Source organism: Phymastichus coffea, unplaced genomic scaffold (assembly GCF_024137745.1).
Source record: "Phymastichus coffea isolate CEN01 unplaced genomic scaffold, Cenicafe_Pcof_1.1 PCOF00018, whole genome shotgun sequence".
In the NCBI taxonomy this organism is placed as follows: Eukaryota; Metazoa; Arthropoda; class Insecta; order Hymenoptera; family Eulophidae; genus Phymastichus; species Phymastichus coffea.
The window spans coordinates 3492860-3510479 of NW_026706829.1; the positions used below are offsets into that span (position 1 = coordinate 3492860).

Consider the following 17620-nt stretch of genomic DNA (forward strand, 5'->3'; position numbering starts at 1 on the left):
ATTGCTGCTAATGGAAGAAATTTTGAACATTTACTAAATAGCTAAATAAAGTAATCACATACACACACACACACACACACACACAAATACACACGCACGCACACACACACGTCCCAGGGCATGGACGTGAGCTTTGCTGCGTCGATGACGGGTATTGGCGCACTCGGGATCTCGAGCAATTGTGGTCTTTTCGAGACTGCGTTATGGAAGAGCGTAAAAGCAAACCGTGCTCATACCTGAAAGGTCGGAAAGGCCGCAAACGGTTTCCCACCGAGTCGATGGCAAGGGCGGTTGATCAAAGAAATGCCTTATCCTGTCTAGGTCGGCGGACTGGATGGACCCTCAAGGCCTAGCAGTGTCTCGTGGGAATAAAAACGTCGTCTTCAATTAAAAACCCAAACCCTTTAGATTAAAATTTAGATACACAGCCTAGTTCACAGCAGTCACTAGGATCCGGGAGAGGTGATGGTACGCACAACAACAGCCCAGCACACTAGTAGGAAACCTAGTTAGTGTCGCAATGGAGAATGCTTCAGGAGTGCTAGGGAAATTTAGAAAAAAAATACACACACGCACATGCACAAACATACACACACACGGTGGAAGGGCAGGGGGGGAATAAAACATCACAGAAGCATAAGAAGTGGGAATTTAATGGTCATGGAGAGTCCCACACACGGGGAGTATCGAGCGGATCTCTACAATGCATTACCTCTTCGGTAAAAAAAATACTCATACACAATACAGGAGGGGGGAAGGTCATTGGGACCCCACACTTGTATCGTCACCAGGACGTAGAATTTTACGTAGAATCTGCATCCACGATAAAAATCGTGGTGCCATTCAACAACGTTAACCTTCAAATGACCTTTGGGTGGGTTACCCCGCACACACACACATGTCACGTTATCTTAACGTAGAATTAGACGAGGAAACGCGTAATAAGAATAGGAGTTACCATTAGAAAATAACGATCACCTTTAAACGTCTTTTCAGGGGGCGGGGATTAATGGGGGGTCATCGGGACCCCGTACGTTAAACATCATCTGGACGTAGAATTTAACGTAGAATCTGAATCCGCAGTAAACATCAAGATTAAAATTAATAAAACAACGTTATTTTTGAAATGACATTTGGGGGGGGGGGGTTATTTGAGGGTGGGGGTCACCCTGACCCCAGATATGTTATGTTATCTGACCGTAGAATTTCACGAGGAATCCGAATCCATGATAAAAAATGGAGATTCCCATTTAAAAAAAACATTGACCTTGTGATGACCTTGACGGGACATAACCAAGGTCAAATCCAAGGTCACCAAAAGATGTCCCCCTTAATATTGAGCAACTTTTGTCTGAACTTTTTTTTTATATAACGCTTAGGAACGGAGTAATTTGAGGACCTCGATTAAAATGGACCACCCTGTATATTGCAATGGTTCTACTATCCAATTTATATTTACCACGAAAATTTATACGTTCAAGACCAAGCCCTCTTTCTCTTTTACTCCCATTTTCATATCTTTACATCTATTTGAAACTCACCAGTTACATACAATTGTCCTTTTTCATATTCAATTTTGAGACCCTTCTTTTTCACAGTTAAAAATATGTTCTCGCCTTTGTCCAATTTGTTCATGCTGAACGAATTCTCAAGGTGCATCCAGATTTTCTCCAAGGACGTTTCAGCTGTGAACATGAATGCAGCATTATTATAAATTCATATTTTTCTGTGTTACGTAATCGTTGACTGAGCATACGTCAATTTGACTTATTTAGACGATTTGATGAAACATCAGTGTGTGCGCAGCAACTCAAAAATACCGCTCAATATATCGCCGATTCTCTCATTCTCTTTTTTTAAATACACCATCGCCCAGGCAAAGCATGACGAGCTTTTTCTATCTCTCTGACTCTCTCGTCTACTTTAGTGCGCACGCTGCTAATCTCTCTGTTTCTCTCTCTCTTTCTCTCTCTCATGAGTACGTACTACGTGCTCATACTCACCGGCCGGCAATTATCTCGACGCGCACACCTCTCTTTGTTTTAGAAATTTTCGAAATTGCTTTTCACGAATACTGAATTTTTCAGCTATCCCTTTTATATCACACCGTAAGCAAAAAGTGCTCGCATCTAATTCTTTACTATTTAGTCGAAATCACCTTTGTAAACAATCAAATTTAATGAAAATTTGCGATCATAAAATTTAAATTACGTTAACTTTATTTCATCCGTCCTTCATCGCGCCTTTATCTTAATATGTGCTCACACCATATTATACCAAACTTACTTGTCGTACACATGTACTTACCTATTTTGAACCACCTTAGTGCTCACCACGTTTGGCACTCTTACTGAATCAACAAACATACTCATGTCTTCTTCCTCGCATTTGTAGCTCTCACCGTTGGATTTCATCGAGCTATTTTCTTTGTCACGAGTCAGCTCGCCTGCCACTTGTTGCAAATCACTTAAACACACTATAACTCCGAACCACGCCCTGGTACCATGTTAGGATTTTGGGGCAGGCAGAGGAATAATTACGATATTGATTGTTAATCACTAGTAAACTTTATTAATAGAAAATGAAGCTTTTGATCTTAACGCGCAGTGATTGACTGCTCGGTCTCTTATGTGATCATCTTTTATATATTTCGCTCAGAGGTGGTGGAGGTAAGAAGATGCATGACAGGTACGAAAGGAGGCGCACCTTATATTTTAACAATATTATATACATTGTAACGAGTTTGAGACGAAAGAAAATCAGCTTATTATGTTTCTTTCTTTCCCATTATGCACCCTTATATTTATTTATATCATTTATATATACATATATATAAACCATATGTACTCGTATATGGGCCATTCTAATACTTTTCGAAAAAACCGTGCGCACTCATGTCACCGATTTTGACGCCAATTTTTTTACGTACTCTACATATAAAAATAAGACTACTTGAATTTTTTCAGATTTTTTGGCCCAATCTGGGGTCCCTAGAATTTATAGAAGCCCCAAAATTGAGCAAAGATTTAACAAAAATGGTCATTTTCAGAGTGTCACAGAATCGCGAGTTTTTAAGTTTCAGAACCGCGTGATAGCTCATTCTCTTAGTCTTTCTGAGCAGTTTTCAATGGTTTATTTATAAATTAGTTTATCGAATCTAAAAGCTTCACAACAGCCAATAATGTAAAGCATACTTTATTCGAAATTTGCTGATCTTTGAAACCCTGTAGAATCGTCAATTTTTGAAATTTTTTTACGTATAAAAGCTCAATTTGTTCGTCTTGTTAAGACTAAAAAATTAAGCTGACGCGCGTTTTTTTACGTTGAAAATTGACGAAAATACGTCCAGTCAAAGTAGATCAAAGGTACGAAAAATGACGATTTTAGCTAAATTCAGCCTCCTATAACTTTTTTGTCGCTACTTCAAATTGGCTGAAAATTTGACAGGATCTTTCCGAAACCTCCCCAAACAAAATTATATGAGTTTGGTTTTGTGTATCGGCCGTTTAATAATAGATCTATGCTATCATTTTCAGCCATTTTATCGAATTCATGAAATCACGCATTAAACTATTCAATTGGGTATTGGTCGCAATTTATCTTTGACTTACCTATATTTTTAAGCTTCTGCACACGACGCAATTCAAACGTCCAATTCAATACTCATACGGCCCGCGTGCTAATAGTTGAATAAAAATTATATACGATAAAAATCATTTACTTTCAAGATAAAATTTATAGTAAATTATCAGAAATGTTCCATTTGGATTTTCCATAATATTGACATTTTAGTTTATATAAACTAATTAGGAGACATAGCATTCGGAATTTTTTGTGAAAAAAGTTGGATTACATACCTCTTTAAAAAATCTCATGACAAATTACGCATATAACATATAACGCTATTTAATCAAATTTTCCTAATAGATATATTCTAACAGTTTGAGTAAATTTAAAAGATCGCTCGTAGATGGGCTAACAAATTGCAGTTGAGAAGCGATAGTTTTTAAAATACGATGTATATTTTTATAATATATCCAGTCATACTTTTAGAGCTAATTTTAAAGGCTTGCGCGCCGACGCAAATGAGGCAATTGGTGGTTGGCTGACTGATGACAATGGCGCCGCTTCTTTGTGTTAAATCTTGATTCACGACTTTGTTTTTATATTCCATAGGTTGCGTTCGATTTTGCTGGTGGGCAATTCTTGGCTATTTCAAACAGTTTAAAATATCAAATCACCAATTTTGTTCAAAGTTGGTAGACTTGTTATCTATACAGAGGTCAACATCTGTGCAGAGTTTTAGATCAAAATATTGATAACGGGCCGACTTATCAACTGTTGAAAAAATATTGGACTTTTTTTTATTAATTCGGTTTCTCGAAGACTAATAAAGATATGGACATGATTCTTTTTTTAAAAGACGCGGAAAGAGTTTCACTTTTAAAATGTAAATAATAAAATACCAAATCATTTATTTATGCCATTGTTATAAACAATTTTTTCAAAAAATCGACGATATCTCAAAAAACGATATTTTTTTTTTAATTTTTGTACCATCGTGTTCCTTATCATTTTTGACATAAGAAACCGTTGAGAAAATCGAGTGCCCGCTATTAGGATTAAGATAGCACTATTTTTTTATACAATCTGATATAATATTGAAATTAAACATTTCCTCTCAGCGTTTGAGCGGGCTTGAGACCGACGCATATTTAGAATGCGGCCGCATTAAAAATGTTTTTTTTTATCGGACCTACACCATAATACTCTTAATAAGTTATTTACAAGTAATTTTACAAAAGAAACCCTTTAAATTATGCGTCTTATTTCAAATTCAGAAGAGTATGAAGTTTTTTTTTACTTTAATTTCCGTTCATTTTAGTGCTATCTTAATCCTAATAGCGGGCACTCGATTTTCTCAACGGTTTCTTATGTCAAAAATTATAAGGAACACGATGGTACAAAAATTTAAAAAAAAAATATCGTTTTTTGAGATATCGTCGATTTTTTGAAAAAATTGTTTATAACAATGGCATAAATAAATGATTTGGTATTTTATTATTTACATTTTAAAAGTGAAACTCTTGCCGCGCCTTTTAAAAAAAGAATCATGTCCATATCTTTATTAGTCTCCGAGAAACCGAATTAATAAAAAAAAGTCCAATATTTTTTCAACAGTTGATAAGTCGGCCCGTTATCAATATTTTGATCTAAAACTCTGCACAGATGTTGACCTCTGTATAGATAACAAGTCTACCAACTTTGAACAAAATTGGTGATTTGAAGTTTTAAACTGTTTGAAATAGCCAAGAATTGCCCACCAGCAAAATCGAACGCAACCTATGGAATATAAAAACAAAGTCGTGAATCAAGATTTAACACAAAGAAGATCAGTCAGCCAACCACCAATTGCCTCATTTGTGTCGGCGCGCAAGCCTTTAAAATTAGCTCTAAAAGTATGACTGGATATATTATAAAAATATACATCGTATTTTAAAAACTATCGCTTCTCAACTGCAATTTGTTAGCCCATCTACGAGCGATCTTGTAAATTTACTCAAACTGTTAGAATATATCTATTAGGAAAATTTGATTAAATAGCGTTATATGTTATATGCGTAATTTGTCATGAGATTTTTTAAAGAGGTATGTAATCCAACTTTTTTCACAAAAAATTCCAAATGCTATGTCTCCTAATTAGTTTATATAAACTAAAATGTCAATATTATGGAAAATCCAAATGGAACATTTCTGATAATTTACTATAAATTTTATCTTGAAAGTAAATGATTTTTATCGTATATAATTTTTATTCAACTATTAGCACGCGGGCCGTATGAGTATTGAATTGGACGTTTGAATTGCGTCGTGGGAGAAGCTTAAAAATATAGGTAAGTCAAAGATAAATTGCGACCAATACCCAATTGAATAGTTTAATGCGTGATTTCATGAATTCGATAAAACGGCTGAAAATGATAGCATAGATCTATTATTAAACGGCCGATACACAAAACCAAACTCATATAATTTTGTTTGGGGAGGTTTCGGAAAGATCCTGTCGAATTTTCAGCCAATTTGAAGTAGCGACAAAAAAGTTATAGGAGGCTGAATTTAGCTAAAATCGTCATTTTTCGTACCTTTGATCTACTTTGACTGGACGTATTTTCGTCAATTTTCAACGTAAAAAAACGCGCGACAGCTTAATTTTTTAGTCTTAACAAGACGAACAAATTGAGCTTTTATACGTAAGAAAATTTCAAAAATTGACGATTCTACAGGGTTTCAAAGATCAGCAAATTTCGAATAAAGTATGCTTTACATTATTGGCTGTTGTGAAGCTTTTAGATTCGATAAACTAATTTATAAATAAACCATTGAAAACTGCTCAGAAAGACTAAGAGAATGAGCTATCGCGCGATTCTGAAACTTAAAAACTCGCGATTCTGTGACACTCTGAAAATGACCATTTTTCGTTAAATCTTTGCTCAATTTTGGGGCTTCTATAAATTCTAGGGACCCCAGATTGGGCTAAAAAATCTGAAAAAATTCAAGTAGTCTTATTTTTATATGTAGAGTACGTAAAAAAATTGGCGTCAAAATCGGTGACATGAGTGCGCACGATTTTTTCGAAAAGTATTAGAATGGCCCATATACGAGGTGTGATCAAAAAGTAAGGTGAATTTTTATTTTTCTCAAAAAATATTTATTTATTCATCAATTTTTATTTTATCTCCTTCAAAGTAATCCCCCTCGGATATAATGCACTTGTGCCAACGCTTTTTCCAATCCTCAAAGCATTTCAAAAAATCATTTTTTGTGATCTTGTTTAGTTCATCCTTCGATGCCGTCTTTATCTCCTCAATCGTGGCAAAACGCCGTCCTTTCATGGGCCTCTTCAGTTTTGGGAACAAGAAGAAGTCACAGGGGGCGAGATCTGGGGAATACGGTGCCTGTGGCATCGTTACTGTGTTGGTTTTAGCCAAAAATTCGCGCACAAGCAACGATGTGTGAGCAGGGGCGTTATCATGGTGCAAAAGCCAATTTTTATTTTTCCACAAATTCGGACGTTTCTGGCGGATTGCTTCTCGCAAATTGCGCATAACTTGCAGGTAATATTCCTTATTTACTGTTCTACCCTGTGGCAAGAACTCATGATGCACCACGCCCCTGCAATCAAAGAAAACTGTAAGCAAAACCTTTACATTTGATCGAACTTGGCGTGCTTTTTTTGGTCTTGGTGATCCAGAATACCTCCACTGGAACGATTGAGTCTTAGTCTCGATGTCATAACCGTATACCCATGTTTCGTCACCTGTTATAACCCTGTTGAGTAAATCTGGATCATCGTTGACGTCATTCAGTAGCTCTTGGGCAATGCTCACGCCTGAAATGGAGCCTTATGCCTTCGCCTATCTAGGTAACCTGATTATCGCGACTAACACTTTCGCCGATAACGTGATACAGTTCGCGATAAATTTGAGAAAAATAGAAGTAGCAAATCTGACCATAATCAAGGAAAAGTCGAAGATCTGTATGTCTGAATTACGAAATCTCGGCGTACTTGTGAATAAATATGGCTGTCATCCTGATTTTAAAAGAGTTCAGGTTATTTTGGAGTTCCCGGCGCCACGGAATTTAAGATATTTACACCGTTGGGTTGGTATAACCTCATGATACAGAAAGTTTCTGCAAACCTATGCTATATACTCTGCAAACCTCTCACATCACTCATAAAAGATTGACGGAGAGGATCGCGTTTTGTACTTTGCTAGTCACGTTTGAACGGCTACTAAACAACGTCTATTATTGGCAGAGCGAGAATGCCTCGATGTCATCTGATCGATCGAAAAGTTTCGAACATTCATTGAAGGTTACCGGTTCACTGTAGTAAGCGATCACTATAGCCTAGTGTGGTCACAAAATCTAAAAAACCCGAATGGCAAACTCAGTCAACAGCTATTACGCCTTTAGGCTTATGAATTTGATATCGTGCACCATAAGAGTAAAGGTAATATTGTACCCAATACGCTATCATACATGTATAAGACTGGTGAGGACAGCTCTTTTGGCTCTTAGCTTCTCTTGCCATCGACGATAACGTTAAGAATTTCTGGTACAAGCTGACCATCTAGAGCCCGAAAATGTACCCTTACTAGAAAATTGCGGGCGGGCGTTTGTTTATTTACCGACCCGACCCGTTGGTAGACGATCTGATTGGTGACGATAATGCGTGGAAGCTCGTAGTTCCGCGAACACAAGACGAGGAGGTCATTATCGAATGCCTCGAAGAGACAACGGCCGGCCACATAGATTACAAAACCCACAAAAGAGCAGTCCTATGCTATTATTGGCCTAGCTTGTATAAAGACATCGCACATTTTATTCGCAACTGTCTAGATTACCAACTAATTAAAGTTGAGTAAAATGCCCCTCCCGAACTTATGGGCAAATACCTGATCACCCGTTCATGGAAAATCATCTGTGTGGACACTATAATGCCTTCCCGAGATTGCCCCAAGGCTAAGAACATCTGCTCATCTTCATGGATATATTCATTAGGTGGATCACGTGCATTCCGATTCGTAAAGTCAATATTAAGACTATTAAAAGAGCATTACATCAGAGAAATTTTCTTACGCTTTGAAATTCCTGATAGATTTTTCTCGGATAATCACACACCTTTCTAGAACACCATAGTTAGTAATTTTTTATAAGTTTGTGGTATCTGTCATAGAACTTGCGCTCCTTATTTCCTCAAATCCAATCCGACAGAGCGAGTAAATCGAACGATGAAAACTATGATTGTGGCGTTTATTGCTGAAAAGTATAATAAGTAGCATGAGCATATTGGTGAATTTGCTTTTGCTTATAATACTGCCATCCACGAGGTTCTTCGTTCTAGTCCAGTATTTTTCAATTATAGGCGGAACCCTGAGTCGTTGCATAATAGCAGTAGTAGTTATGGAGATCCTAAGCTACTTACCATACGAGCTTTAGTTCCGTCCTTACCGTCAGTCGGTAAACAATATTGATCCATATGTTGCCGACATATCGCGCTACTATATCGGCCATTTATCAATGGTGGACCTACTATTATATAATAGAGTGAAAAATCAATCAATTTTCCATACAGTTAGAGTAAAATATGAGAGAGAGGCTAGATTAGGAATGTACAAGTTTCGAGAAAGTACACGACAGCTGAGGTATAAAGAAAAAGGCTGATAATGATAGAAATATAATTACAGACTCACCGAAAAGTAAACTGTTAGATACTGGAACTGCATTCTCGGTCTCACTCCTTGTCTATGTTGAAGGTGCTGGTCCGGGTGGCGAACAAGTTCTCTTGCTGATCTGAAATTTAACTAGACGCTTTTTCTAGCAAAGATTCCGGTCTCTCGATTGGGCGTAGCATAGCGTAGTCTCCTATTTCTTACTCTTGTTGTTCATTCGTGAGAGGAGCGCTCGCAGACCTGCAATATTCTAACCTATAATAAGCAAAGTGAATACGTTGGTACAGATTTAGATAACGATAAATTACTTGACAACCATTTATTTTGATTTATAACCAAGGATCTCATAACAGAACGCGTACAATTCTGCATACAAAAGAGAAGCCTCTACTATGATATAATTTACTGATGATATACTCACCGGATTGTAAAGTGTAGATCTAAAGTGGACTTTCTTTTATTCTATGTGGAAGGTATCTGTATGGAAAGCAGTGTAGTTAGAATGCAATGCAGAGCCTGTGTAGTAGCTGCTAGATTTTTGTAGGAGAAAGAAAGTGTCGACTATACGTACGCTCGAGCGGTATAGCAACGATACGCTGGCCCGCGCTGCCGGTTCAGCGAATAGTGGCGGGTGATGAGCAGATAGAACTGTGAATTCAAGATGATTCTATTCATTTCTCTTGACCTTTCCCTGGTTCTGTCTCTCTGGTTACTGTCCTTTCTCAGCCTCTCTTGTTTCTTCCCGTCCTCCGTCTCTCTTGTACCTCCTCACACAACTACAGTCAGTCATGCTCGTGTAGTCAGCTGCTACGATTAGTCAGTCGATATTCAAGTGTTGACAGCAACACAACTACTAACTACATCTTTTTAGTACCTTGTAAACAGGTTGTTGCAGACAGTTGTGATTTTGTGATATTAAAAAGTATTTTTTTTTTTAAATTGAAACAAGAGACTTTGCATACATGCAAGAAATTTAGACAAACCGAAACGAAGAAATATAGGGGATAAGTGTGTATTCGTATAGCCTATTTATTTCCTAAATGATTTTATTGCTAGAATCTTTAACAGCCGTGCTATTTCATTTCTTATTTTTGAGCAACGAACTTACTAATTTTTAATTCAACAACTTTCATTCTCTTTTTCCCTACTATTGCTCGCTGCATAACGTTTTTACTTTATTTTGTGTTGCTAAATGGCGAAGACCTTCGAATAATACGTGGGCTGTTTATCTTTTGTTTCTGTTGCTTAAAACTCTTTAAAGATATTGATGTATAGTTAAAACGAAAGAATAAAACTTAGAATAAAAAGTATCTAAGTAGAACCACCTTGTATACTAATAAGTGTTTGAAAGCTAAAATTTGAAATAATTTCATCATGCTATTTATGACTATTTGCTGATAATCGACTGTCTTATTTTAAGTATTGATATAATATCATTACTGAGTACTCTATGATTCTTTAGTTTTTTTATGATTCCAGGTGGTGATATTTCATGTTGCTCAAGGACCATTTGTCGAAAAATTTTCGCAATGCGTAACTTATGGTTTTTACACTGAGTCTTGGCAAGAGCAGTTGTATACTACATTGAGTCTAATTTTTATGTTTATTCTACCACTTTTAATTTTAATCACATCATACGTTTCTACTGTTATTACTATTGCTCGTAAGTATAGTATATTATTTTAAAGGTAATTCAAATCGAAAAAGTTTCGGAGTATATTCCAGTCCGTTTACTTTAATATAACTTTAACATTTATAGTTCTACATAGCTTTTGACATAGAACTTTATAAGACTATTGTACTCGTAATGATCCATTCTGAGTTTTTCTTACTGCCAAGCTGCCATACACCCGAAAATGAGGAATAGTGTTATCAAAACTAAAGCGCTAGTTCAGATATATGCTTATATATATCAGTACAGTGAGGATGAGAACCGCGAGTAAATTGTTCGAGTTGTTTAAGGAGACCTTTCAATGTGACGGGTTGAAAAAATCGATTTTTTTTTTGCATTTTTCGATAGTACTTACCTCCAGAATTGATGTCCCACAGTCGGTTTGGTCGAATTCTTCCTTATTACCCGATTTTACTGCTTCAAAAGTGAGAGCTACCAGCGCGCGTTTTTCTCAAAACCACTTTTTTGTAACGGGCGTGCACGATAACTCAAGAACGGTTGATCGTATCGACTTGAATCTGTTTGGAAAATGTTCAGAATTATAAAATGCAGGGAATGAATCTCTAACAAATGTTTGCTTGAACCTAACCAAAGTTACACACGATTAATCGTACAAAAAAAAGACCTTTTTTTCCACTTTTGCGAGACACGCCGCCATTTTGTTAATTTTCTATAAAATAATTATTCAGAGGTTCATTACCTTCAATTTACATAACAATTTAAGAAACTTTTTGAAATTTCTGTTTCAGATGACCAGAACAGCCAGAATTATGCACGCCAACGAACAACTTTTTTTTCCATGTTGCCTAATTATTTTATAAATAAATAAATAAACATTTTATCAAATTAAAAAAATTTTTTTTTGTTCCTTCGAATCATACCTTTAAGAGGAAAAAAGGTTCATTTGATTATATGCAGCAGTTGCTGAGAAAAAAATTCTTGAAAAATCGATTTTTTTTGGACTGTCAGATTGATAGGTCCCCTTAAATATTGAACCATAGATGAAAGCACGCGACTCTACCAGTTTCCTATCATCATAAAATCAAGTTGGACGCCAGGCACTACTATTTTATAATATTAAATAAATTGAATCTCAGAGTGGCACTCTGAGATAAAGCATTAGAATATTCGCGAGTAATCCGTTGAATAGTCATCCGTAGTTCAGGACAAATTTCGACAATACGAGATGTGTTCAAAAAGTAAGGTGACTTTGTATTTTTAAGAAAAAATATTTATTTATTTATCAATATTTATCTTGTCCCCTTCAAAGTAATCCCCCTCAGATACAATACACTTATGCCAATGATTTTTCCAATCCTCAAAGCACTTCTCATAAGCACTTTTCGGTATAGCCTTGAGCTCTTCTAGCGATGCAGTCTTTATCTCTTCAATCGTTGCAAATCTCCGTCCTTTCATAGGTCTCTTTAGTTTTAGGAACAAGAAAAAGTCACATGGGGCCAAATCCGGTGAATATGGCGGCTGAGGCATGATTGTGGTGTTGTTTTTGTCCAAAAAATCTCTCACAAGGAAAGATGAGTAAGCAGGGGCATTATCGTAATGCAAAAGCCATGAATTGTTTTTCCACAATTCTGGGCGTTTTCTTCGTATTGCTTCTCGCAAACGGCGCATAACTTCAAGATAATACTGTTTATTGACCGTACGTCCATATAGTAAGAACTCCTGATGCACCACGCCATGGTAATCGAAGAAAACAGTGAACAAAACTTTGACATTTGATCGAACTTGGCATGCTTTTTTCGGTCTTGGCTCATCTGGGCTCTTCCATTGGGACGATTGGACTTTGGTTTCGATATCATAACCATATACCCATGATTCGTCACTAGTTATGACTCTTTTGAGTAAATCTGGGTCGTCGTTGACGTCATTCAACAGTTCTTTAGCGATGCTCATGCGACGGTTCTTTTAGTCAAAATTTAGCAATTTCGGAACAAACTTCGCTGACACACGTTTCATGCCCAAAACGTTAGAAAAAATTTCATGGCACGAGCCAAGCGATATACCAACATCCTTAGCAACTTCTCTGATAGTGATTCGACGATTTTCCAGAACAATTTTCTTCACTGCTTGAACGTTTTCATCAGTTGTTGACGTGCTTGGGCGTCCGGAGCGAGGTTCGTCATTGGCATCTTCCTGGCCATCTTAGAAGAGTTTGTACCACTTGTAAATATTTTTTTTACTCAGAACAGTTTCACCGTATGCCACCGTCAACATTTCAAGTGTTTCGGAGCACTTTATTTTATTTCTTACACAAAATTTGATGCAAATCCTTTGATCCATATTTTTCGATAGCAAGAAATCGCCGAGCACGCAAAACACTTATAACCTTTACGCTTCTCACAACCAAACAAAAAATGCTGTACTCTTGAAACTTGGTACAGATGTTCGGGAAGAGTGTACCAACATAACAATCAATAAAATCGATAATCGAAAGTACGTTGCCCGTGAAATTTGAAAAGTCACCTTACTTTTTGAACACATCTCGTATATTTACTCTATGGGATCAAGATAAGCAAATAATCAAATCCTCGAGAACCAATCTTTGTTTAACACAGCCTCTTTATTTTAGGTCGTAGATTACTTCGACAGCATATTATCGGATTTAAATATTGAGAGTAAACGTATCTTGTCTAAAACGATTCCGAATTTAAATAATATCCGCCTCAAGGTTCAATGAGAAATAAGCAAGATAGACCAAGGAAGTTGAAAGACAATATTAGGGATAATAAATAAGCCATTTATTAAATAAAGAAAAACATGTAACTGTTGTGTGTTAAAAGTACAAAAGAAGATTATGTTTTTTTGTATGTGTCTACCTAAGTGTATAGGCTCTTTTTACAAACTATTTAAACTTAATTAAACAAATAAGGTAATTTTCAAATTCGCGGCTACACCACACGATACTCCGCATTACACTATTAAAGTAAATATTTAATGAGCGAGAATGAAAAATAAATGACTTAACTACCGGTACGCTTTATTTTTATGAAATTAGTGATTTCAATTCATTCTATATCTCTAATATGCCTTATTGTCTTAATTTATCTTGGACTTTATTTAATTGTTCATTGGTGATACAATATTGCTTACATTATTTATTGACTTTTTGTCTAATAATTTTGTCTTTATTTGCATATTGTGAATTTTAATAGTGACTATTTTTATTTGTGTTTTGCTTTAAATATGTAATTTGTGTTTTTGCTTCTTGCGATATTATCAACATTGTATGTGATATATTTTGTTGAATTTATTGAACAATGGCGTCTTTACAACATGATGTGTCGGAATATCGTTATCAAAGGAGTCAAGAGTGGTCCGGATCGGACTATGAAACAACGTGAGCAGCTGAAAAGATGTATTGATGAAATGAATGCACGTCAGCGTGCTGGTGAAAAAAAATCTTAGGATAAGAACAATAAACGGCGTTTGAAAAGTTACTTCTGAAGAAAACCAATAAATGCAACCACTTCATCTTCTTTAGTAGAGCTCAGTCGTAAGATTACGATTTATTAAACGCATAAGGGAAAGAATTGTACTCGATTATCCCCACTAGCCATACATTAGGCTAGTACTCAAGCGCCGTGCTACTAATTATTTTTAAGGGGAAAGTGCGACAGGCTTATTCACTCCACTGCAAATGTGACGATGGGCTTCGTCACGAAGTTGACGGGCTGGATGTTAGCTCGAGAGGACGGGAATGGCGGGAGCACACAGAAATGACTCTCAATCATCTTCGATTATATTTATTCCGTTAACTCATACAAAAATAAAGACGACGCGGATTTACGCGTCGTTCTCTGTGGCCGCATGCTTTCGTTCATGCGGAAGAATGCACGGAGGCACGGTACAATAACAGTTTTGACAGGTGACGAAGGATGGACTTTGCCGTAATCGCCGTGCTCACGAACGATCGCGAGCACTTCGCCGTCGTCTCACACAATCGCGAATAAAAGGTCAGAAAGAGAGAGACGGCCTGACCTGAAGAAGGCTGCCGACTGAACTAATGCTGCAATTACTGGCAGGTTGATAGCAGGCTGGCTCGAAGTCTCCGTACCCTGAACGATAATCTTTCCTCGCCCCTCTATGCCTAGTGTCGTCCTTATTCCTGGATCTTGCTGCTCTGCAATCAGCGATTTTGGGAATCAATGGCTCTCTCTTCTTTAGCGCGCGCGCTCTCGGCCGTCACCGTCGATACCCTCTGATCGAATGCCGAGCTCGAACTCTTCTCTCTCTCTTCACCGCGCGCATGCCAGCTCGAGCAACGCCGGCGGCTTCGCTCTCGCGAGCGGAACGCCGCGGGTCACTTGCGCTCGTTCTCTCATTTACGCAACGTATCTTTTCACTCTCTTTTCAACGCTGCCACTCTCGCTCGCAATTGGCTCCCATTAACGATGCCAACTACAGGTATTGGTCCTGAAATAAAGCGTTGTGGACATCGGTAATGGTTCTTGATTTTTATCACGCTCACCATGGCCACAGCGAAGGAGTGAGTCGCGGGAGAGAAAGCGAGTCAGACAGGGTCGGCCGTGTCAGCCAAGGCCTTGTCACATAGTATTATCAAAAAGTAGGCAGTCTTAAGTCAAAGTTGGAAGTCTTTATCAGTGCATGACGCTGCCCTTCATATTTCAAGATATAGTTATATTTGTTAAGATTGTGATTTTATGAAGAGTGGAACAGTGCGGAAAGGTGGATTGCTTATCTGGTTAAAAAATCAGTTCTCGTATGATATGTTATCGGATGTTTCCTTTAATTTAGAGTATCTGATTCTACAGCTGGATTACGCTTCCAAACTCTTACTATCAATTGCATATTTGCACCAATTAGTTCTCTTTCGGCTGTCTTTTTTGCTACATCTATGGATATTTATTGTCATGCCTTGGAAAGTATCTATTTTTTTCTTCTGATATACCAATTATGATACTGGGTGACTTTAATCTGCCTCTGTGCACGTGGCCACAAAAACTCCGGTCGGGGTTTTGAGCAAAATTATAGAATAAATGCGACTATTCGTGCATATGCGGAGCAATTGCATTACTGTATGGGGTCACTCCAATGCTCTCAGTGGCTTGGCTGAGTATACACTGGATCTGGTCTTTTGTAATAGTGCTATATTGATGCTTTCTTCACTAGATACATTCTCTTCTTCTGATGATCACCATGCTCCTCATCTATTGTATACTAGACTTGAATTATGTCATAGTATTGTGTGGAATGCACGGGTGATGCCACCTTCTTCCAACTTCCGGCTAGCCACTAATGAGGTCATCATGAGTTCAATTAATGCGATGGACTGGAGTATACTCTTAGATGAACATGTTCCGTAGAATGTTAATGTTGATTTGTTTTATGGCAAGTTATTTAAGATGATTGGTTGTTATTCCCCGAGAATGAAGAAAATAATATCTACGTATCCAGCCTAGATGTCGCATGACTTGAGAGATATGATCCGTAGAAAGAAGATTACATATGTTTTTTATAGGTCAAGTGGAATTGTTGATGCTCTTATCGAGTTTTGTATCTTGCGTTCGTCATGTAAGAGGTTGCAGCGTTCGGACTTTTATAAATATGTTAGTAACTCTGAGGACCCTCTTCGCACTGACCCTGGTAGTTTTTGGCGTTTTGCGAGGAGGAATATTGGTGGGACCACTTATCCTCAAACAATGTCTCTCGGTAATAAGGTAGTGGACGGTGCTTAGCATATTGTAAATTTGTTCGCGCAGCGTTTCTTATCAGCTTTTTTGGCGTCGAACTTATGTATCTGTCCTCCGAGTTTTAAAGTTGATGATAACTATCTTTTATCAATGAATCTTAGTATGCTTGATATTGTGAGAGGCCTGGATGGTATTGGTGAATCCTTAAAGCCAGGGCCTGATAATCTATCAGCGTATTTTATTACACGGATTAAGATTGTATTTGTTGAACCCTTATACTTGCTATATAGTCACTTGCGCAGGGTGTATTTCCTGTTGCCTGAAAGGAGTCAGAAGCGATTTCTGTGTAGAGAAATAAGGGTGATAAGAATGATGTAATGAACTATCGTCCAATAGTAAAGATGTGCGTTTCCTCCAAGTTATTTAATGGTCTGGTTACAACTGATATTTTATCATTTTTTCTCTGTGGTATTAACTCTGCTCAACGTGGCTTCTATTCTATTCTGTCTACAGTAAAAAATCTGGCAGGATTTGTTGAGAATCTGGTTGATGTTCTAGATATAGCTGTTGAACAGATGGATGTTATCTACATGGATCTAACTAGTGCATTTGATTGAGTAAGCCATTCGCTTCTTATCAGTAAATTGGAATGCTTTGGCTATATCGGAGTCTCGTTCCACTGGTGTACGAGGTCTGTCCGGAAAGTATCGGGCCTACCTTTATATTTTCGTGCTAGCGATATTCTTTATCATCTGGTGGGTGGCATCCTTCAAAGTAATCCCCACTTGATTGAATAACACGGTTCCATCAATGTTTCCACTTTTCAAAACAGTCCTGGAACTCACTTTTAGGGATAGCCTTAAGTACACTCGTCGCATTATTTTCAACCGTTGTTTTGTCATCGAATCGGTGTCCTTTGAGTGGTTTTTTTTTAGTTTTGGAAACAGCCAAAAGTCACAAGGGGCTATGTCGGAACTGTATGGAGGTTGTCGAAGCAATGCGGTATTGTGTTTGCTCAAAAACTGCTGCACAAGATTGGATGAATG

The 17620-nt window shown here is 37.4% G+C and overlaps 1 protein-coding gene across 1 annotated transcript in view; it reads left to right on the forward strand.

The window, feature by feature from the left end:
- Positions 1–17620, forward strand: part of LOC131675287 (gonadotropin-releasing hormone receptor) — a 232557-nt gene that overhangs the window by 80231 nt on the left and 134706 nt on the right. Inside the window, exon 3 of the mRNA XM_058954214.1 lies at positions 10713–10896. Coding sequence (XP_058810197.1) covers positions 10713–10896 — 184 coding nt within the window. The remainder of the gene's footprint in view (positions 1–10712; positions 10897–17620) is intronic.